This window comes from Mustela putorius, unplaced genomic scaffold, assembly GCF_011764305.1.
Source record: "Mustela putorius furo isolate JIRA1106 unplaced genomic scaffold, ASM1176430v1.1 tig00003845_pilon_pilon_pilon, whole genome shotgun sequence".
Classification (NCBI taxonomy): Eukaryota; Metazoa; Chordata; class Mammalia; order Carnivora; family Mustelidae; genus Mustela; species Mustela putorius.
Window position 1 is genome coordinate 12,144,577 of NW_025421998.1, and position 22,612 is coordinate 12,167,188.

At 55.4% G+C, this 22,612-nt stretch overlaps 1 protein-coding gene across 1 annotated transcript in view; it reads left to right on the forward strand.

The window, feature by feature from the left end:
• PKD1L1 (polycystin 1 like 1, transient receptor potential channel interacting) overlaps positions 1–22,612 on the forward strand; it is a 79,064-nt gene that overhangs the window by 34,411 nt on the left and 22,041 nt on the right. Inside the window, exons 20-34 of the mRNA XM_045089508.1 lie at positions 397–453; positions 2,868–3,080; positions 4,040–4,282; positions 5,724–5,834; positions 5,922–6,076; positions 7,243–7,343; positions 10,393–10,585; positions 11,088–11,171; positions 12,864–13,071; positions 14,072–14,178; positions 14,825–15,047; positions 16,676–16,849; positions 17,655–17,774; positions 21,128–21,276; positions 22,208–22,292. Of these exons, the coding sequence (XP_044945443.1) occupies positions 397–453; positions 2,868–3,080; positions 4,040–4,282; positions 5,724–5,834; positions 5,922–6,076; positions 7,243–7,343; positions 10,393–10,585; positions 11,088–11,171; positions 12,864–13,071; positions 14,072–14,178; positions 14,825–15,047; positions 16,676–16,849; positions 17,655–17,774; positions 21,128–21,276; positions 22,208–22,292 (2,223 nt within the window). The remainder of the gene's footprint in view (positions 1–396; positions 454–2,867; positions 3,081–4,039; positions 4,283–5,723; positions 5,835–5,921; positions 6,077–7,242; positions 7,344–10,392; positions 10,586–11,087; positions 11,172–12,863; positions 13,072–14,071; positions 14,179–14,824; positions 15,048–16,675; positions 16,850–17,654; positions 17,775–21,127; positions 21,277–22,207; positions 22,293–22,612) is intronic.

Here is a 22,612-nt window from a genome sequence, read left to right on the forward strand (position 1 = left end):
CGCCTCCTGCCCACCCCTCACCACTAGAGAGCGCTTGCATCTCACAGTGCGCCTTGTGTCCCTGTGGCCCTGATACTCTTATCCATGCTGTTTCTCCCTCCCTGAGGCCTCTCACCCTTTTCGAGAATTTCCCTGAGCTCTGTCCTCCTTCTCCCTCCGCTCCCCTCTGCTGGCAGGCACGCTCTGGTCACACTCCTGCTGGGCTGGTGGAGGCCAATGAATGCCCAGAGGACATGGGACCCTAGAAGGCAATGCAGGTCGAGGGGGACAGTCCCTCCACCGTGTCTTAGCTCAGACGCCCGGGCTGCTCTGTCTGAGAGCGTACTGCGGACGATGCAGCTCGGAACTCGTAACTAACTTTGCCCCCCTGTGTGTTTGCTCGTTTCTCCCGGGCAGGAAGAAATGAATGATTCCATTTCCATGTTAAGGGACCTCCTGCGCTTCCCTCATAAGGTGAGTGCTGTGTCTTTCCAAGTCTATTCTCCTCCCTTTTTTTTTCTTTGCATAATTGGGAGGACCTTGATCTGTTCTTGAAGAACCCACAGTGCAGGGTTATGTTTGACACTTAAATTAGAAAGGGGATTTGCTCTGAGAATACCCTTAAATGGCATTGCCCACCCCAAATCACTGGAGAGGAGCTTCTTCCCTTATATATACATTAGAAAACCCAAAGTAGAAACAGGCCCTGACAGTATAACCTGTGTGTTAAATGCTTCTGGTAAGGGGAGCATTCTGTTCTTAATCCAAGGGCTGGGGTTTTCCAGCTCACACCTTTTCTGTTGTCAAGTTTTTATTTAAATTCCAGCCAATTAGCACACAGCATAATATTAGTCTCAGGTGTACAACACAGTGGTTCAGAACTTCCCTACGTCACCAGTGCTCGTCATGGCAGGTGCCCTCTTTCCTCCCGTCACCTGCTTCCCCATCCCCACCCACTCTGGTGACCAGCAGTGTGTTCCCTGCACTGTTTCTTGGTCTCTCTTTCTCCTTCTTTGGACCTTTTGCTTGTTTGTTTTGTTTCTTAAATTCCACATACGAGTGAAATCATACGGTGTTTGTCTTTCTTTGCCGACTTATTTTGCTCAGCATGATACTCTCTAGTTCCATCCATGTGATTGCCGAGGGTAAGACTTCATTCCTTTTGACAGCTGAGTAATATTCCATTGCATAATTATTCCACATCTTTATCCACTTATCTGTTGACGGACACTTGGGCTGTTTGCATGATTTGGCTTTTATTGCCAATGCTGCCATCAACAGCAGGGTGCAGGTGCCCCACTGAATGAGTATTTTTGTATTTTTGGGTAAATGCCTCATAGGATGATTGCTGGGTCATAGGGTAGCTCCATTTTAACTTTTCGAGGATCCTCCACACCATTTTCCAGAGTGGCCGCGCCAGTTTGCATTCCCACCAAGAGTGCACGGGGGCTCCCCTTTCTCCACACCCTCGCCAACACCTGCTGTTTCCTGATTGTTAATTTCAGCCATTTGGACGGGTGTGAGGAGGTGTCCCATTGTGGCTGATGATGAGTGATGTGGAGCATCCTCCCATGTGTCTGTCAGCCACCTGGATGTCCTCCTTGGAGAAACTTATGTTTGTGTTTTCTTGGATCCTGATGCAGAGCTCAATTTCACAAGCCTGAGATCATGAGCTGAGCCGAAGCCAGAGTTAGATACTTGGCTGACTGGGGCAGCTAGGCAACTCTCTTCTGCCCATTTTTTAACCGGATTATTTGTTTTTTGGGTGTTCAGTCTTATAAGGTCTATATAGTTTTTTCCACCTGTTTTCTTCTCAAATCTCCGGCTCCTGCTCTTGAGCTCTTTGTTGCTTTTTTCATTTCTCCCTCTCTGCGGGACGGTCCCCAGCTCAGTCCGAGTGTCACTTATTTAAAATCCCCCTGGGTGCCCCCCCATTTCCATGCCCCTTGTCTTTCGGGCACTGATGACTAAAGCTACACGTGGGAACACATACGCTTCGGTGAGCATGCCAGGTCCTGTAGTGAGGACATTCAGGGTGTTCCAGAAAGGCCCTGGTGCAGAGCACTTTGCCTGGCGGATGTTTGAAATTGGTTTTAAAAGATAAGTGGGAAGATTCATGAGTCATCTTGTTGGAGGTGACTGTGGCCTCCTGGGCATGGTCGGAGAAGCCTCTGACACTTGATTTCAGCTCAGGTCATGATCTCGAGGTCGTGAGATTGAGCCCCACCTTGGCCTCCGTGCTGAGCATGGAACATGCTTGAGATTCTCCCTCTGCCTCTGCCCTCCTTTTGGTGTGCTCTCTCTCCCTCCCTCAAATAAACGAATAAATAAATCTTAAAAAAAAAAAAAAACAGGAGTCCAAGGAGGGCTAGAACACCTATTGTGATGAGTAACGGTCCCAGCTGGGAGGGGCTGTCACAGCACTGTATCTTTCTCTCTGCTTCCGTGTGTGTCTGAAAATGGTCCCTGCTTAGGGTTAGGGAAAGAGTGCCATAGGATTTTTGCCAGCAGACGCAGGGTAAGGGCATTGCAGGGAGAAACCTTGTTTCTTTGGGAACCATAAGAGGGTGTGTGTGCTCCAGACACTTGTAGGACGTGGCGGGGCCCATTTCAAGAAGGGCTTGTGAAGCGGTTGTTGGCTTCAACCAAGTAGTGTCTTAGCATAAACGGCCAGTAGAGACCTTTATATTCTGTGGTCGTTTCATGGGTCAGGAGACCGAAGACCAGAGAAGAAATCGGCACCATGACATTGGCCAAGAATCTGCTAGACACCAAATCTGGGCTTGAAGCCCGCCCTCTTGAGCCCTGGTGCTGTTTCTCTCATTTCCATCAGCGATGGAAGATGCAGGTATGGGGAGACTCTCCCGCCACCTTCCCTTTTCCCACAGTTAAGTCTTACGAGTGTGGTTGTCATCCTCAAAGCTGCCCGGGCGCTCCGGGCTCAGGGCCTGCTGCTGGGGAAACTCGCAGTGGATGAGGGTCCGGTGCGTGAGCTCATCCACCTCGTGTCTGAGGTCTTGGAAGCAAGTGACCGGGAGAAACCGAGGGCTGCGGGCTTCCTGCAAGAAGAGGGCATCGAGGTCATCTCAGATCTCTTGTTGGTAAGCCTGACTTTCTCGTCACGGGTGATGACCATCCCCTCCGGTACCTGCTTCTAGAAACCAGAAATGGAATTGGTTCCAGAAGTACTGTGGGGATTGTTCTGGGTGGCCGTGCGGTCGTTGGGAATCTGGAGGTTGAACTGCAAGTGTTTCCATGAGCTGTTGCCTCTGCTCCATGCTTCCGCATTTTGGGAGATTTCATTCTGGGATGTCTGGGGCGGCGCCAGACTTAAAAGCGGCGTTTCTTGGCACGCTTTCTGCTTCACGAGGAGCTAAGTGAAGTTATGCAAAGGATTCCTAACATGCGCCAGGGTAGAAAGCAACCCTCTGATACTTGACTGCAGAGAAACTCACCAAAGTTTATTTCCACAGCACTGACTATGGGAAATTGGGATTTACTGGGATTTTTTCCCCCATAAGAAATGGCCGCTTTTAAGAAGCAGTAAGTTAACAGTCTTCTCTCTTATTCTACCCATTTACCCTCCCTCCTGCCCAGCCCTGCTGGTTTCCCTTACATTTGGGCAATCAGGAAATCAGCGCGCTGTCTGAATCTGGTCATAGCAAGCGTGATTAGCCATGATGCGTGTGCGCGCTCACACCTACCGCCTGCCCTCGCTGACCCCTACGGCCCGGGGCTTCGGCCCCTGCCAAGTGCGCGGGGTGCTCAGCCTCCTCCCGGATGCGCTGAGAAGCCCCGAGAACTAGAACGGAAGTATCACACCTGTCACAAAGCAAGTAAGATCACAGGACAAGGAGTCAAAACCGAAGAAAATGGTTTGCGTTTTATTGCTATTGGGCATTTATATCTTTATACCAAAATGTTTGCTGGGGCCCGTGAAGCCCAACCACGCCGAAATGGGCCGCCTTTCCCACTATCTGCCTCCTCGGCCCTGGCCCCGGATGCCAGACAGCGCACTCGTTATGCACTATGAATGTTTGGCTCTCTGTCTCCGTTTCAGGATGGCCTCTCTGCGAGCAAGGAGCACTGGCTCCACGTCAGCGCCGGCCGGATGGAGTTCCGCACGCTCCTCCATCGTGACATGCAGGGCTGCGTGCAGAGCCTGGGCTCCGACCGGGTGCATTTACCTGCGGACCTGGCTGGACAGAGTCCTGCAGGGGCGGCAGCGCAGGGCCCATGCTATGTCAGCCAGCTCATGCTCTTCAAGGAGAACCCGTTTCCAGGGGGCCCAGCTCCTGGTCAGGTACAATATGGCCGGTGGTGGCCAATGACCAATGACCAACGTGCAGTGGTGATGCTTTGATGATGAAGTAGGGACCAGGGTGGTGGGCATTTGGGGGACTCAGTCAGTTGAACCTCTGCGTTCAGCTCAGACCATGACCACAGGGTCCTGGGATCGAGCCCCGCATCCTGCTTCCTGCTCAGAGGGGAGTCTGCTTTTCCCTCTCTGCTTCTCCTCCTGCATGTGCTTTCTCTCTGTCAAATAAATAAATAAAATCTTTTAAAAAATCAAAAAGAAAGAAACCATCTGAAGGATCCTGGGAATGGCAGGGAGCTAGGGCCGGGGGCAGAGCCCCATGTTTTCTGTGTGTTCCACACCCCCAGCCTGGCTCCAGGGCCTGATAATGTCTGATGGATGGAGGGGCCAATTAATGTGGACAGCTTCCTTTGGTGACAAACGCTCATCCTCCAAAGCATTGACCTTTTATTATTTTATACGGAAATAGAAAAGGTTAGCCAGCATAAGAAAACCATTCAGACTAACAGGCAGTAAGGAAATAGAAATGAAAATGATTTTTTTAGCGTGTGGCAGTGCAGGTGTTTAAAGAGACGGGTCTGTGTGGAGGCACCGCAAGTGGGCGTCCAGGGTGTGTGCTCCCCGAGCAGTGCTCCCGAAGTGCTTCAGACACCGGACGGCCGCTGCCCTTGCAGGACCCTTCAGGGGAGGCGAGAAGAGAGTTACTCAAAGCGAGATGTGTAGCTTTATTTATTCAAGACAGCATGATTCATGATAACCCAGATAGAGCCGTACCTGAATGTTCAACGGGGACATAGCTCACTGGGGATTTAATGCGTTACAGTCATCCATATGTAGCCTATTAAAATGACGTCACCCGGGGAATTTGAGTTCCTTTGGAAGATTTTATGTGAAACGTGAAGAGCGCGTACTGTGTGCTACGTAGGTAGCCAGAGCACAGAGACGGTTTCAGCCGTGGTGTCCCCAGGTGGTTCTCTGAGCCAGCATGTTCTCTACACCTTTCTGTCCCCTCAGTCTACGATCTGCCACTCTTTATTTCTGTATGAGCTTCCCAGGAAACAGCAAGACCCTCGGGATGCCTGGGTGGCCTTTGTTAATCATCCGATTCCTGATTTAGTCTGAGGTCATGATCTCAGGGTCATGGGATCCATGACCCATGACGTCGGGCTCCATGCGCGGCGGGCAGTCTACTCAAGATTCCTTCTCTTCTTCTGCCCCCCCATTAAAAAAAACTGTGTTAGGGGCTAAAAATTATCAAGGTAGCGAGAGTAACCCTCCAAGAGCAGCACAGCATCCTCCAATCCTGCCATCCTGACCAGCTAAAGGAGCCACGTATTTCCATGCTGCCTTTACCATTGGGTGCCCAGCAGGACACAGGAGGGGCGTCACTGCTCACCCCTGCTCCTAAGTGCTCTCGTCTCCACAGATTGGCCGGGTGATCACCCCGTCCCTGTTTAGCTGCTCCAGCAGGAAACCCATCCGCAGATGGCGGCTACGGGAGCCCGTGACCGTGGAGTTTGGGGAAGACGATGACCTGGTGAGGGGTCCTTGCAGGCCGCCTTGAGTTCACGTGGGCCATGCCAGCTGGCTGCCTTCGCTGACCTTGCTTTCCATTTGCGGACAGGATAATAGGAATAAGAGGACGTTTGTGCTGTTCCGGGATAGAGTGAATGTTCATCAGATCGTCGGGCGTTCCACAAATGCCCAGGAATCTCTGCACATAAGGATAGAATTTTCTAGGCCCGTCTCGAGAGCTTTCCCGGTCATGCTGCTGGTAAGGTATGTTGTGGGGGGACCACCACCAAGGGAGCAGGATGGCTACCAGAACAACATGATTCATGATAATCGTGAGCATCTCGTGAAAACCAGGGAGTGAAATGCACTGTCCACGCAGTCCTGAGGTTCATGGGCTGATGAAATTACGGGACATAGTCACCTGCTTTATTTCCCTGAGATTGGATTCCTGTCCATGAAGTTTGTCAGAGTAAGAAACACAGGCGTGTCAGTGATAACACAGGGACCCTCACTCAGAATGCAGTCCCCCCCCCCAGTGTAGACCTGGGTCTGAATCCTATTGTTTATTTATTTTAAGAAAAAGATGTGTTCAGACTGATGTGTCGGAGGGGACTCAGTAAATGAACTCTCTCTCTCAGCGATGTTGAGTTTGTGAGGCTTGTGCAGGCCGTTTCATGAACAGATCACGAGGGCACACTGAGTAAATGACCACGTGGTTAGGTTTGGGGAATCCTGCGTTGACAGTGCCCATGGAAGCCACTGGCTCTGAGCTCCGTGGTCCATCTGGACCAGCCTGGGTTCTGCTGGAGCCTCTCTCCTCCCCTCGGGCCACCTGACAATGCTTCCCTCTGTCCTACTGCCCCACTCAGGTGGCCCCCCAGACTGGTGGCCTTCTGCAGGAGAACGTCTACACCGCATGTACTGTGATCTCCCTGTACTGTTGGCTACACCCTCCTCCTGCTGCGTGAGCCGAACCCTTCTCTGGAGCAAATGTCTTTTCTCGGACTTTCCCTTCGTTCTTTAACTCACGCAGACAAAAGTCAGTTGGTCCGGACCAGCTTCGCAGGGACTACGCTGGGCTCACAGTCCGCCACCTGCCCGTTCTGGCTGCTCGCGGGTACCGCGAGTGGGTCACTCTGACCAGCGGGGGCATCTGCCTTAGCGGCCGCCTTCCCAAGCACATTGGGCGGCGTGGTGTTGTTCCCACAGGCCGCGTGGTGACCGTTCCTGCTCTGTCCCAAAGTTCCTAGTCTGTAATGGGTGAGGAGTGACAGTGTCACGTGGCCCTTGTCGAAAGCCCAGTGATGCCGTGGCGTCCCAGCCTGTGTCCTTGTCACCGGAAGGATGTTTGCTCGAAACCCTATGACTGAGGTCTTTGGGAGGAAACAACAAACAGAACTTGACACTGTTGCTTTGTTTTTCCATCCCAGGTTCTCCGAGCAGCCGACTCCTTCTGACTTCCTCGTGAAGAAGGTCTACGTCTGGGACGAGCAGACGGTGCACGTGTATGTCCCTGCTGGTCCTCTGAGAGGTCAGTGCGCAAGGCCCCATGATGTGTATGTTTCTTTTTATTTTGTTACGATTTCATTTATTTATTGGAGAGAGAAAGCATGGAGGGGCATAGCAGGAGGGAGAAAGGCTCCAAGTCGACTCCATACCGAGAGCAGAGACTGATGCAGGGCTCGATCCCATGACCTAAGCCGATCACAACCCTGGCCGGGACCAAGAGTCGGACGCTCAGCCGACTGCACTGCCCAGGCGCGCCTGGTGCCACAATCTGTAGTTGTTCCCATGATGACATGTTCTGTAAGAAAGTGGGCACAGATAGCAGTATCTTTCCTCACTCGTGGTGGAGACAGGAAGCCACGTCCGAGCAGGTGGCCCGTCTCAGCGCAGCTTGACCACGGTCATCTCCGTCCCGGCACCTTCCCGGCGGCTCCCCGCAGTCCTGCTGCTGTCCTGCGTTGCCTCCCTTCCTCACGTTCAACCCCCCCACCCCCTCGCTGGCCTTCAGCATTCCACTTTGGCCTGTTTGAGTCACCTTCCCGGGTCCCCAAGGTCTCTCTGCTGACTGCTCCTCTGACACCTGTGTCTGCCTCTCCTTTTGGCCGCTCTGCTGCCTGGGGTCGGCAGCTGTGACTCCAGGGCCTTCCTGCAGCCCTCACCAGGGTCTCTGTTCTCCCCCGAAGGCAACAAACAGATAGTGTGCTTTGTGGGGGCGGGGGGGGGGGGTCCCAGCGGCATCAACACGCAGGTCCAGCTGATTCTGCGGGCTGTGGTCCTTGCACGGGGATGCCTCCTGGCTCATGCACCTGTCCCCTGTCTCCACATTCATACGAGATGGGACTCTTCCTCTGAGAACCCGTCCCGCTGAGCCCCCTTCCTTTCTTTTCAAAATGGACAAATCTGTTATCAAACTCAGATTCTCGGTGGCAGTTTATTTTTTTTAAAAGATTTTATTTAGGGGCATCTGGGTGGCTCAGTGGGTTAAGCCTCTGCCTTCGGCTGAGGTCATGATCTCGGGGTCCTGGGATCGAGCCCCGCATCGGGCTCTGCTCAGCGGGGAGCCTGCTTTCCCCCCTCTCTCTCTGCCTACTTGTGATCTCTGCCTGTCAAATAAATAAATAAAATCTTGGTGGGGGGAGGTTTTATTTATTTATTGAGGAGAGAGTTTGAGAGAGCACCAGCAGGGAGAGAATCTTCAAGCCGAGTCCCCACTGAGCAGGGAGCCCGATGCGGGGCTCCATCCCACGACCCCAGGATTATGACCTGGCTGAAGGCAGCCGCTTAACCACTCATTTGTTTCTGTCAGGTTTTACTTTACATTCTTAGGATACGTCATCCCAAGAGTACCACGTCAAAACTGCTTGGGTTAGTTCTTTTCAGTATGGACTTCCACTGTCAGTTTTATGAACTACTGGGTTTACTGTTTTTTTTCTAAATATGTTTAACATGAAGGGTCACTGTTCTCCATTTGCTTTCTCTGCTTGTTTGCTTGCTTTCAAATTTCTTTTTTTTTTTTTTTGCTTGTTTTTAAGTGATCTCTACCCCAATATGGTGCTTGAACTCACAACCCTGAGATCCAGAGTCACATGCCCAACCCCCTGAGCCAGCCAGATGCCCATGATGTCCTTTAGTTTTTATCTAATTTTTAAAAAATATGTGAGGCATTTCTGTTGTTCAGTTGTCTAAGCCTTATTAAAAAGGCTAAAAAATGTAGCTACCCAGGACATAGGAAGAGTCTAGATGCGGTGTTCCAGGGTCGAAGGGCACACGTGTGTGCAGTTTCCGTAAATGTGGCCAAACCCCACATCTAGCCTGCCCAGTATGAACACAGAGTCTGTTTCCCCATAGCTTCGCCAACAGACTGTTTTCAAGATTTTGAATTTTTCCAGATGCTTACTTGAGAAATGGTAATTTCAATATGCAATATATGTTGTGATATGAGCATTTCTTTATACACTTAAAGGCCTTACCTCCTTTTTTTTTGTGAGCGGTCCATAAACATCCATTTCTGTCTTGAATTTATTTTTTCTTGACTTCTACAGTTTCCAACTTTGTTTTTATTGAGGTGTTTTGCTTTGCAAAAGCTTTTTTTAAAAAAAAAATAATGTTTATGAACTTTTAAAAAATTACCCTTAGATTGTGAGTGAGTCCTTGTTAGAAATCCATTCCTTATGCCAGGTTATGAGAGAAGATCATTCACATCTATGATTTCTTTTTGTGTCTGCACGGCCCCGTGAGCTTGCATTTAGATCTCTGATTGATGGTGCTGTAGAGGGCATGAGATGCAGATCTGATTTCCTATTTTTACAAGTAGGTTAGTAGCTACTTGTCCCAACATTGCTTAATAAAAAGTCTCAGGGGCAAGGGGCACCTGGGTGGCTCGGTCAGTTGAGTGTCCAAGTCTTGGTTTTGGCCCAGGTGATGATCTCAGGGCCATGGGATTGAGCCCCTCGTCGGGCTCCGTGCCCAGCATGGAATCCACTGGAGATTTTCTCTCCTCTCCTTCTACCCCTGCCCCCACTCTCTCTCAAATAAATAAATACATCTTTTAAAAAATCTTTAAAAAAAAGTCTTAGGGACAAATTTTAAATAAATGGAATGTCAAATATTTTTCCTTCTAAACATAAAAAGTTACTCCCAAGTGACAGACTAACAATGCACGGTCACTGTGCTGTCCTCATGGGGACCGCGCAGACCCAGGACCAGCAGCCGGCTGACGGGCCAAGGAGAAGCAGGAAGGGGCTGTATGGAGCTGGGAGAGCTGCCTCCAGGGTCCTGTGTCTCCTGGCCAGGGGGTGGCCCGTTCAGGGTGTCCAGAGGGTGCTGGCATGTAGGCAAACATATCTCACACTCTGCCAGCCCCCAGGAAAATCGGCAGTGGGGGGCCTGCCTGGACCCGTTTTCCTCGCAGCTTCTGTGCCCTGGGAGAGGCAGTGCCAGAGGGCCTCTCCCCTGCCCCACCAGCCTCTCCCCTGCCAGCCCTGCCCCCTGCCCTGCTGCCCACTGCTTTGGCCCCCTGGGAATACATTACGCCTTTCTGCAAATTTCAGGTGTGTTTGTTTTTCCCTCTTTAGACACCCACTTGGGATATTTATCCTTACTAGACGCTGACTACGACAGACGCCCTCCAAACAAACATTTCGCACAGGCAGTGAACTACACGGTGTGTTTCCAGTGGGTGCGGTGCCTCTTCTGGGAAGAGAGGGAGTGGAAATCTGCAGGCTTCTCTCCACGGCCAGGAACATCTCCGGAGAAAGTGAGCTGCAGGTACAGACGTATTGTTGAGGACAAGCTCGAGACTTTTAGAAGCTCACTATACTTTCTTCCATGTGGGGCCCGGTGCATGGCCTCCCTGGCCCCGGGTCCCTGTGAAAACGGCTACAGTACCTGGTTTGTGCGACCCTCCCTTTCTGCAGGCCCAGCTCCCTCCGGGCTGCAGCCGCTAGCAGAGCAGGGTCTGGCTTTCCAGGGCTCTTGTGTCCCCCGCCGAGGTGATGGCTATAGACGTTTGTTGAAACACCCTTGTGGGTGGGCGGTGGTGCCCGCGTCTGGTCAGTGGCCGCGTGTCTGCCCACAGTGGGGCTGGGCTTACACCTGCTGGGCTCTGGGCTGACCCAGACCATGCACAGGGTGCACACTGAGCCATCCCGTGAGGTTAGAATGACTAGAACCCATCAGCCTTTCTGCCCCTCCTTTAACCCGCATACGTGACACTATAGACGCCGCTCTCGGCACACGTTTGGCGTCCTAACCCACGTCTCCCTCCTAGCTACGACCGCCTCGCGCCGGCATCTGTTGCGAGAAGAAGCCTGAATGCTACCTTTTCAATGAGTGACGTTTCCAAGTGGCAGAGGTGAGTTCCATTTTCTAGATCACAGATGTGTGAACCCATGTCACCTGTTACTGTTTTGAGTTTTGGAATCTTCTCTGTCTGTCTGTCCATCCCTACATCCATGGACAGGAGACACAAAACCCTGAGACAGTCAGCACATGTCTTATCCAGCTCGGCTTCAGTTCACCGTGACCTTGGTGGGTGGGAACTCACTGGGGCAGTCTCGTCAGCGATGACATGGTGTGTGCCCTCCTGCTTTGTGCGTTTTCATAGCTCCCTCTTCCTCTTCAAAAGTCCCCTTTTAGCTGCTTTTTCTAACTCACAACCCCAGGATCAAGAATCGCACACTATTCTAAGAGCCAGCCAGGTGCCCTGAAAGTGTCCCAGTTTAGATAGTGGATTTCAACTCAAGCTTGCTTCTGTGGCCCGTGTTTTACACAGAACACATGTATTTGGATTCTGAACTGTGGGTGAGTAGAGGGTGAGCTTGTGCTGGCAGGAGCCCTCTGCCCGGTCACACATACGGAGTCCCGATCGGGCTCGGCTACAGCAGACACCGAGTGGGGGTTTGCGGAATGAGAATTGGTGGCAGGGTCGGCATTTCCTTCAGAGCGTCGGGTCTCCCTCGTGCTGATGTAGTGGGGAACCTTCCATGCTGTGTTACTGAATCAGTCGTCAAAGAGCTGATTGCTCTGTAGAGCAGCCAGTGGGTCACTGACACCATGGTCGCCACAGTGACCTCACTGACACGCCACTGACAGTGAGGCCACCAGGTGTCCAGCGAGTGGGATTCAGGACAGCTGTTCAACTGTGCTTTCAGATATGACTTGAGGGGGAACAGGCCTTGGGGACACCCAGATAAAAGGCAGCACATCGAGTCAGGCAGGGACAGGTGTATTCTGGGGGACTAGCGTCCCTGTGAAGCACCTGCCAGCCCTTGGAAACCCCATCAGAGTCCTGTGAGACTCCAGGTCGGGGTCCTGGCACACTGACTCACGGTGGACCCCCACTCTGTGGGTCTGGAGGGGTCTGGCCAGCTCCGATGTCAGGGAGCAGGAGGCGAGGGCCAGGTGCGGTAGGGAGCAGGCAGCCCAACCACACGGGGTGGGAGGGACGGGGCACGTAGGCAGGGTCTCCAAGAGGGAGCGTCTGATACGCCCACATGAAGCACTTTGCGGACATTGTTCTGCTGAGTCTTCACAGAAGCAGCAAGATGGCTGTTCTTACCACATTTCTCCAAGAAAGGTCCTTGGAGAGAGGCCCTGAAGTGGCCTCTGAGTGGCCCTGAGTGGCCACCCCACATGGGCTTCAAATGCAGAAGCTGGTGTCTCACCAGGCATCTCTGTCCGAGTCCTTATGCCTGAGTCGGCCTCCAGCGGCTCCTTCCCCTGAGGGACTCAGACCTGTCCTAGCAAGGGGACGGCAGAGGCCTCGCAGCCCCCTCCACCCTTCCCTGCTTGGTCTCCTGTCCCAGTAAGAATCCACTTTCTCCTCGCAGTTACACGACAGACAAGCATTTACAAACCTATCAATGAAGACCAGTGTGGGCTTCTGTGTGCGTATGTGCGTGTGTGTGAGCGTGTGTGAGAACGTGCATGTGAGTGTGCTTGTGACTGTGGGTGTGTGTGAGCCAGTGTGGGGGGGCATTGGCTAGTCTTTGCTCAAATGTTTATTTCTATAATTCACCACTTGTTCCTCTCCTCTCATTTACAGACGCCCGGAGAACCTGCTTCCCAGCATTTTGATTGTCATTTTTGCGGTGCTTTATGCACTTCTGGTTACTAAAAGCAGACGTGAAGATTGTCAGGAGAAGGAGAAAGCTGGTTACATTTTTCTGCAAGAAGATACTCCTCCCGGCCATCAGCTGTATGCAGTTGTCGTGGACACAGGCTTCCGGTCCCCCACCCGCTGCAGTGCCAAGGTAAGTGGGTCATCCTGGCACTCGCACTCTGTGGAGCACTCTGTGCGCAAGGCTGTGGATGGTGTGAGTGACAGCCCCGACATGCCCCGCGTGGAGACTGACCTTCCCAGCTGCCCCATCTTCCTCCTTCTAGAGTCGGGAGCTCCTTTCCCCCACCGTGCACTCCTTCGTGCCTGCCGATGTGAGCCTTCCTTGTCCTCAGGGCCACCCCCCAATCCTCGGCCCCTCCATGTTCTCCGTAGAGAGCAGTCGCACGTCCAGCCCCATGTGAGGCAGACAGACAGACGAGGGCATGCGGGTACAGCTGGAACTGGGCATCATGGGGCAGGATGGGAGGAAAAGGGGCCATTCCACAAGATACTGGGGAACCGTGGCTTTTCCTGTGGAAGAAAGCTCTAGTAAACCCCTACTTCACGTTACACTCCAAAGCAGCTCCACAAGACTGGAGACTTGCAGACTAAAACAAAGTTTAGAAGCTTCTCAAAGAAAATGTGTGCTTTGCGATGGAGAAGGATTTTTAAAACTGGAAATAAATAAGGAACTTTCCTAAATGAAAGATTGATCATGTGTTTCTGAGCCACAGAACCCACCCCGGTGGGGAGTCGTGAGCCCCGTGCAGCTGGGAATGTGTGTCTGCAGGCACCTCATCTAGCCCGGTCATGGTCACAGCGCCCGGAGGGCCCTCAGGCCTTCCCAGTCTCCCTCTGAGCAGAGGGAGGAGGACACGCCCACTGTCTGTCCACTCCCTCCTGAGACCAACACATGCCCTAGGGAATCCGAGTTAGATCAAATACATAGAAATCTGGCCAGCCGGGCAGGATGAGCACTCTTTTCCAGGCCTCTCCTGGGGAAGCGTGGGAGGGGCCATGCAGGGACAGGACTAGTCCGTTGGGCCAGAAGGCTCTGGAAAGGCTGGGCTAGGTGGCGATACCCCTTTCTGACTCAGCTTAGTGTTCTGTGTCCAGAATCTCAAACCCCTACCTTGTGTTTTGGTCTCAAGGTTTACATTGTTCTACGTGGTAAGAACGGGTCTTCAGAACCCAGAGAACTCTACTGTCCGGAGAAGCCCCTGTTCGAAAGGAATTCCAGACACACTTTCGTCCTGAGGTAAGCAAGGCCCGTCCCAATGGTGTGGCTCTGTGCACAGACGGTCTTACGAAGTCCTTCACGGTGCTGTTGGACGTAGATTCGTGCGGGAGGGTGCAAGGGGGTGGCTAGTTTACACGCTGAGGGTGCTCAGATGGCACGGCGCCCGCTCAGCTAATTTGGGTCCCCCTACATTGGGAAGAGCAAGGACCCATAGCCGTGCAAAGACCATAGTGTGGCTGGACGGGAAGGGTCACTTCCCAGGAGTCCAAGCGGTTCAGACAATGGGGAGAAGCTGCACTAAATGCTTTTCTACTGGAGAACCTCATGTACGGTCTGTTGGTCTGGGTCCCATCTTCACTAAGAAGAGGTGAGCTCCAGACTCGTCCACGCCAGACACAGATATGTGAGGGAGCTGGGGCAGACGGGGCTCTAGGGGGCTGGCAGGCGTGTGGGAGTGGAGCGTGGGATTACTGACCAGCATGGCCAGGGGCCTGCGGGAGCTCCCTGTCTGTGCCCCCACGCTCCAGAGGGGGTCTGTAGGTCATAGTGCATGGCTCGACAGGTCCGAGGCGCCTCCGAGGGTGAGAATTGAGGCTGAGGCTGCCCTGCGGGGCGCCCACGACCCAGACCCCGCCCTGACCGTGGCTGCTGTGTGTATCCTCAGCACCCCCGCTCTGCTGGGCCCGCTCCGGGGCATCCGCCTCTGGCACGACAGCCGTGGGCCCTCCCCGGCCTGGTATGTGAGCCACGTCATGGTGGGAGAGCTGGGGCCCGGGCCCAGGAGGAGCTGGATCTTCCCTGCCGAGTGCTGGCTGGCCGCGAGCAGGGAGGACGGCCGTGTGGAGCGGGAGCTGGGCTGCCTGCGCCGGGGCCTCGGCTTCTGGAAGGTAGGTGACCGGCTGGCCGGCTGCGATGCCAGTGCTGCTTCTCTCTGTGGCTGTTTCCCTAAACTGCACTACAGCTGGCATCAAGGCGGCCGTGCTGTCAACGGGGCGTTGAGCGGGCCAGTGTGGGCGAGGATGAGTCCCTCTTCAGGCACTGCTGCCGTGACGTAATAACATTCGCAAAATTTACTGTTGCCCGAGGTCTGCGGGGTCCAGAGGGCCACTAGGTAAGGACGGCAGCACCCTGTGCATCCTGAACCCCAAGATGGCCCAGGCGTGACCTGGGGGCCGAATGCATGTGATCGAGGGCAAAGACAGGACCAAGAATCTCAGCAAACACCCATGAACCTCGCTCTACGTGCATCCCTGATCTTCTGGGAGAGGGTTTGGTCCAGTTGGGATGACGCTTAGGCATTTTGCACTTTCTGGCGAATTGTCCCCGTGACTTTTCTGTAGAATCGTCACTGAAGGGCCGGGTGTGCCAGCTGGACGTGGTAGTCGTAGAGACACCTTGATGGGGACTTTGTGTTCCCGGAGCCCAGTTTTGCAGCTGACCTCAGGCGGGCGGAGGCCAGGGAAGGCCGGTGTCCTCTCATGTCACCAGATCCTTCTCTTCAGCGTGTCCCTGTCACCACCTGTCGTGGGCGAGAGGGCCGGGCTCACCACGTGGGTGCTGCCGACAGAGTAAGACAACAACTATGGGCACGGGCGGTGTGGAAAGTCTTCAGCCCCGCACAGCTGAGGGCCTGGCTCGGCCAGCACTTTCCCTTAGACCAGTGTCTGTGTGCGATCATGACGGACAAAATAGTCGTGTTCATTCTCCAGTTGTTTTGCTTGAGAACTTGTGGGGAGAAGTCTGTACGTGTTAGTCCTGAAACCACCTGTTGGCCAGTCCATTGACGAAGATATATTCTTTTTTTCGTTCTAAAAATTTCATTTATCCATTTGAGAGAGAGAATGAGGGAGAACATGAGAGGGGAGAGGTCAGAGGGAGAAGCAGATGCCCCGTGGAGCTGGGAGCCTGATGCGGGACTGATCCCGGGACTCTGGGATCATGACCTGAGCCAAAAGCAGTTGCCCCACCGACTGAGCCACATCCCGAAGATATATCCTTATCTCGTTAAACCTGTTTTCCCTGGATTTGCCTCTGGGTTCTAATGCTCCTCACGGGTTTCCTAGAATAGCGTTGAGCACCGAGCGCTCCTCGGGTTGAACTGAACCTTTTGTACCCAGTGCTATTCTGTAGGTGGCGAGCTGCCCGCCATGTGGCCGATGCCTTGGGGCTGCCAAGGACACCCAGGGCCAGGCGCGCTCCTGGCCTGCAGTGTGCTCAGAGTCCAGTGAAAATCACCTGTGTTGCGAGCAGCGTGCTGGGAACGGGGAGGGCTTGTAGACGGAGGTCCGCGGGGCAGGGCATGAAGATGCTGGGGGGTGAGATAGGAGAGACAGAGGGACAGCTTGTCCCAGAGCCGCAGGTGCCCCAGCACAGGTCCAGGGTGCCGAGCGAGGGTCTAGGAGGCCCAGCAACTGGCCGACGAGCTGACAAGCTAGTGGCATCGCCCAGAGAATCACTGCCTGCCCACCTGGAGTTCCCGCTGTTGGTCCAGCGTCTCTCTCCCGGTCTGTTTCAGCTCTTGTATTCCAAGTTCACGGAGTACCTGGAGGATTTCCACATCTGGACCTCCGTGTGCAGCCGGCCGTCCCCCAGTGGCTTCCCGCACACCGCACGCCTCACTGTGGCCTTCGCCTTGCTGTGCGTGTACACCTGTCTCGCCGCCCTGCTCACGGTGGCAGGACCAGAGCAGGTGGGAGGCCCTGGATTCTCCTGGAAGCAGCTTCTGCTTCCCAGACCAGCCATTGACAGGTTCTCAGCCCCGGCGTTAGTGAAACTCACAGTCCTGGCAGAAAGGTTACAAGTCGGGGGAGGGAGCCCGGTGCCTTGAGTGCCACAGAGGGGAGGCTGGCCTGGATGGAGCTGGAGGCAGGGGCAGGGGCTGCTGGGTGGTGGGCTCAGGGTGGGGCCGACACAGGCCTCCCTCCGTGATCCCTGCCATGCAGAGCTCACACCCTCCTGGTGCCACTGACTGTGGCTTCTCCGGAGTGAGCATTCTGGACTGTCCCCAGAGCACACTCCTGGATTTTTTTTTCTAAAGTTGGCAGTTATTTTAAATTTAAAAACTCCTCTGGCCAGATAAATCTGTCCGGGCAGCAAGAATTTGAAAGTCAGGGTTGGCTGGGACAGGAACGGGCCCGAGGTCCTGAACTCGCCCTCCCCTCTGGGGTCGGTTGACCCTTTGTCTGATCTTCTCTGCTCATGCTGGGGACATAGAATGTGTCCGGGACACGGACACCTTCTCATCAGATCGTGGCAAGGACTCAGCCAGGGGCATAGGAAGCTTGCCCAGCAGGAAGTAGGCACCCAGCACACGTTCGTTCAACTTGGAGAGATGTGTATTTTAGAAAAACAGAAGGATTCCTTGCACGTTTCCATTATTTCCAAGAGTTCAAGGGGACAGGGCTTTGGTTAAACATAGGGTACCCATTTACGTTAAAGACCTTGGTGACTACAGCAGACACATTCCTCGTATCCTCACTGCTGCCTTCCTACAGCTCCCATGGGTGCTCGGCACCCCCGATGCCACTGCTGGGTCCTTCCAGACAGGGCTCCTGTGCACGCTGCTGGCTACTCCCGGGGCACAGCTCCTGTCACTGCTCCTGAGGCTCAGCCAGGTACGGGGAGGCCTGTCCACGTGCCCTGCTGGCCCGGGTCCTCCACACAGTAGGACGCCCGTCCCCAGCAGCCTCCTTCCTTCTGCAGGAAGCCGGCAGGCCGTCCCGTGCGCAGCCCTGCCTGCCCCTGAGAAGAGCGCCGGCCGAGGCAGAGGGTAAGTGTGTGTTTAGAAAAAGCCTGGAAGGTGTTTCCTGTTTGTTTACAAACCACAGCGATGGCTAGTGGTGAAGTCTCCGCCCTCCGTCCTGCAGAGGACACCTCAGTCTCCCGTTCCCCGTGTTCGCTGCTGTTCACTGTGAGGACAGCGAGTTTCACTCCATCTGCGTGAAAGCCCACGCAAGGGGCCGTGCAGCCCATGACCCGCGGGCGGGCCACACTGGCAGCCACATCCTGTGTCTTGGGGAGGCCTATTTCCTGAGGGAGGCTGTCTCCCAGAGAACCCTAGATCCCGGCTTTAACGCCCTAACTCAGACTTTGTTTAAATCAGGCCCTCACTCCCGCGGGAGGACTGCAGACGCCCACAAGATGCAAGAGGTAAATACAGCTGTGCATCTCTGTGTCTCTGTGTCTCTTCTTCTCTCTGTCTCTGCTTCTCTGTGTCTCTGTGTCTCTGTTTCTCTGTGTCTCTGTGTCTCTGTTTCTCTGTGTCTCCCTCGGCCGTGGACTGGACACAGCTGGTCAGGCCCAGCGCGGGGACCCCGAGCAGGGCGGATCCTGTGGAGAGACGGACTCATTCCCCAGGGAGCTCGAGGTCTGCTGTCAGGAGCCCCAGTGGAGGCCATGCGAGAGGGGTGCAGTTGCTGGTCTGTCCTGACGTTTGGGGGACATGTGGTCCTTGTGCTTTCCAATCTCTGCCTCCCCACTGAGAGCTCCCACTTGTGCAGGCCTCGGTCCCCTCTGCTCCCTGTGCAGGGCCGCCTCTCTGCCCTGCCACGGTGAGCCTTGCACAAGCTCTGCACTGGCGGGTCCGGGTCGGCCTCCCGGAGGGCAGGTGGCATCCCTGTTGGTCGCAGCCATCCCGTCCTTGCCTGCGGGCACCCCGCCACCCTCTACAGATGCAAGTGAGCTGGTCCCAAGATGGCCCGCTCCTCCTCCCCAGAACCTTCCCCAGCCTGAGGCTCATGGAGGTCACGGCCCAACTCCTAAGAAAGCTCACAAGCCATGCCGCAGAGGACACAATATGGCAAGGGAACTGCGGGCGCTGAGGTGTTAACCTCACTCCGACATTGTTTTTTCCAGGGTCAGGGTCCCTCGGGGCACGCCAGAGCCCACGGGAGGGCAGCAGGTGGCCAAAGTGCGGGCTGTCCATCCCCAGAGCAGGGGGGCCGCAGAGCTGACCCCAGCCAGCAGGCTCCGAGGGAGAAGGGGATCCACGGCATTCTCCGTGTGCAAGGTGACGTTGGGTACAATGCTGGGCCCCTTCTGTGTCCTCGGCCCCTGGGAGATGTAGGGGTCACCCAGTGGGAGCTGAGCCCAAAGAGGCCGGACGCTCTGGTCACATGACACCCAGCCCGTCCAAAACAGCCATGGTTCTGTTCCCAAGTCCTGACTGTTTCTGCTGTATACGCACGTGGGTTTGCTCACATCTTGAAAAGGTCAGGAATAGGCTTCAGTTGCTGTGGAGCAGCGTGACTCGCAACAGCTTCGGACGAGCCAGTAGCTCAGTGGAGAACCTGTGGGGATGGGGCCCCCAGGGGGCGGCTAAGCCTCCGGTCAGTGCTGTTCAGGGGGACTTTCCGGGGCCTGGCAGGGCAGGTGTGCATGGCTGCGGGGTGCAGGGCTGCAGGTGCATGAGCCGCGTACTCCCCGGCTCCCGGTCACCCAGGTTTGGCACTGACCGTGGACACTGCTCCGTGGACCGTGGTTGGCGAGGTGGTAAGGGCAGCAGGAGGCAGCTGGGTGTGGCTGGGCTGACCGTCACAGCACCCCATGCACTGGGGTGTGGGGTATAAATGCCCTGGTTTCCGTGTGCGGATGGGGCCTGGGACTGGCGTCCTACAATGCTGGGGCTGGTGGAATGAGGAGGGCACACGCCCTGGGGATAGCACCCCACACCCATGCCCAGCCAGGGTGGGGGGTGGAAGAGCACAAAGGCTCACGCCCCACTGACCGGACATGGGGGAGGTCCTCAAGACAGGACAGCGCCTGAGCTCAGGGTCCCCGTTGTACATGCAGCAAGTGTCCTTCCCTTGCCTGGCGTTCCCCCCATCGGCGGGTGCTCCTGAGTCTGTGTCAGCTCACCGCCTTCTGCCTCCAGATGGGCCCTGGGACGTCTTCCTATTGGAGGGATCGCCTGAGAAAGCGGGGCTCCATGACTTCCTCTTGGAGACGTGAAAACGGGCGGGGACCCTCTGATCATGTGTCAACCCCAGGGGACTTACCCAGCGGAGCCTGCAAGAGGCTGCTGCTGCCCACATGGTCCCTCCTCTGTGTGCTGTCCTCCCCTCCCCCTGCTCCTCCCTCCCCTCCTCTCTGCTCTGGTCCTGTCCTCCCCTCCCCCCATTCTCACCCTCCTCCTCCTCTCCTCCCCCTTTCCTCTTCCCTCTCCTCCCCCTCCTCCCCCTCAGCCCCTCCCCCTCTTCCCCCTCAGCTCCTCCCCCTCCTCCCTTGCTCCTCCATTCCCCCTCCCTGATTCCCCCGCCCCCTGCCCCCCCAACCCTCCCCTTCCTCCCCACTCCTCCCTCTGTGTCCTTCACGCACAGTAGAAACTCTAACCTGTGGCCGGGACTGCCCATCGGGCTGATGGAGGACACTGAGTGTGAAAAGCACTCTGCCCTGAGGACGTGAGGAAGTGAGGCCCCTTTCCATCCAGGCCAGGGAGGGTGGTTGCTACACGCAGCCGCAGCCGTGTCGCTGCTGTGTAGACCTGGCTGCTCGGCGCAGAATTGCGAGTCTGTGGCACCGGGTACAGGGTGTGGGAAGGATGCGTGTGTACGTATAAGGAACCGGCTCACTTGCTCATGGGGGCAGGCGGGTCTGAAGGCCCCGCGGTCCACAAGCTAGAGACCCAGGAGCACCAGTGTTTCAGTTCAAGTCCCAAGACAGGAGAAGGCAGGTGTCCTGCTCAAAAGCCCTCAGGCAGGAGGAACTCTCTCTTCCTCTGGAAGGTTGGCCTTTTCTTGTATACCAGCCTTCACCTGATTGGATGAGGCCCACCCACACTGGGCAGGCAGCCCGCCTTCCTCTGTCCAGCCATTTACATGTTCATCTCCCTAGAAACCCCCTCACGGACATGCCCAGAATACCGGTCACCTGATGTCTGCACACCCACGGCTCAGGCCCACTGATAGAATCAACGACCACACTCAGGTGGACGGAAGTGATGAGGTCTCTTACATGTACCTCTTCCTGATCTCCCTTAGCCCCCGACAGCGGGCTTGGAAGACTCGCTGCTCTCCGGTGGCTACGGGTGCTACTGCCTTGGTCAGCATCCGCAGTGTGGGCCGTTTGTGGGATGGTCTCCGTGGCCTGTGGTGTAGGGACAGCACTTCTAGGATACAGGTAACCAGTCACAGTTTTCAGATGTCCCCGAGTCTGGACGGGAGAGTCTGGACTTAGCAAAAACCTCCAGGTGTTTCTGGTAACGCAATGTGTGGGCCCAGATGGGCTATTGCAATTTGGGTCCTCATTTCTCCCTCCCATGGCCCTGGGGATGAGGAATTCGTTACAAACCCCAAAGGGCCACTGGGCCCGGCCAGCTCTGCGACAGCAGTCTGGCCTGGACGGAGTCCCGGTGGATGAGAGGCCGGGGAGAAGGGAACGCCGCTGCAGAGCTCCCGGGACGCTGTGCTCTGGGCCAGGTGTGCTGGTACAATGACTCCCATCTGTCTGTCCACACCGTGGCCTCTCCCATCTGGTTCCCTGGGCAGCTTGGCTCCCCGGCATCCCTGGGGCGGTCCAGCGGGGCTCCCATGGGGCAGGGGGAGCTTCCCTCTTCTCCCACTCCAGCTCCTCCCTTTCTACATGATGACGGCAATGATGGCGGGCAAGTTACTTAGAAAACAAACCAACAAAATCCTCTGTGACCGTTTTCTCAGCTGGGAAATGGGAAAATCCACAAGGTTTTAGGAGGAGCTACTGAAACCCTCCGTCCTCGCCGCCTGGCACCTGCTCAGTACTCTGCAGATGCAAACTTTATTGTCATTATTATAACTAATGCCCCCCACCCCGCCGCCCCTACCCTCTCCGTGCTCTCCATGTCCCTATGCTGGCTTTTCCTTTCTCTTCCATGCTCAGCAGCTTCACGGGGTTGACATCCCACTGGACCCCTCCCGACAGATCTCCCCCCACATTGGGCAGAATGACAGGATGGCCAGCTCCAAGGCCCCCTCCCCGATGCAGCCCCACTGCCACCTGCTGCCCGGGCCCTCAGGCGCGATGTCCCCATGCACACGCGGGCAGGTGCTGACAGCTTTTGTCTCTGGGGGGACAGGTTCGACCCAACTCAGTGTGTGCACTGGCTGCACCTGCTGACGGTGTCCGTGCTGTGCTGTGTTTTCATCACGCAGCCGCTTCTGGTGAGCGGGGGGAGGGGGCCTCCTGCGGGGTCACTGTGCATCAGCGGGGCCTGGGAGTGGGGGGAGGGCTCCACATTCCTGACCCATGATCCCATGTTTTCTTCACATTTGACTGAGTGTGAGGAGAACCTGGGAGACAGGCCTGTACCGTGCTGTCCACACACACATCCCAGGATGGGGGGCATCTCTTGAACCCCATTTTCACTTGAGGACATGGAGCTTGGGGAACGGGGGGCCTGGGAATCCCGGGCAGGGGACACGAGCTTGTGTAGGATCATGACTAGGGACGTGGGGCAGCAACCGTGTACGAATCGTCGGGC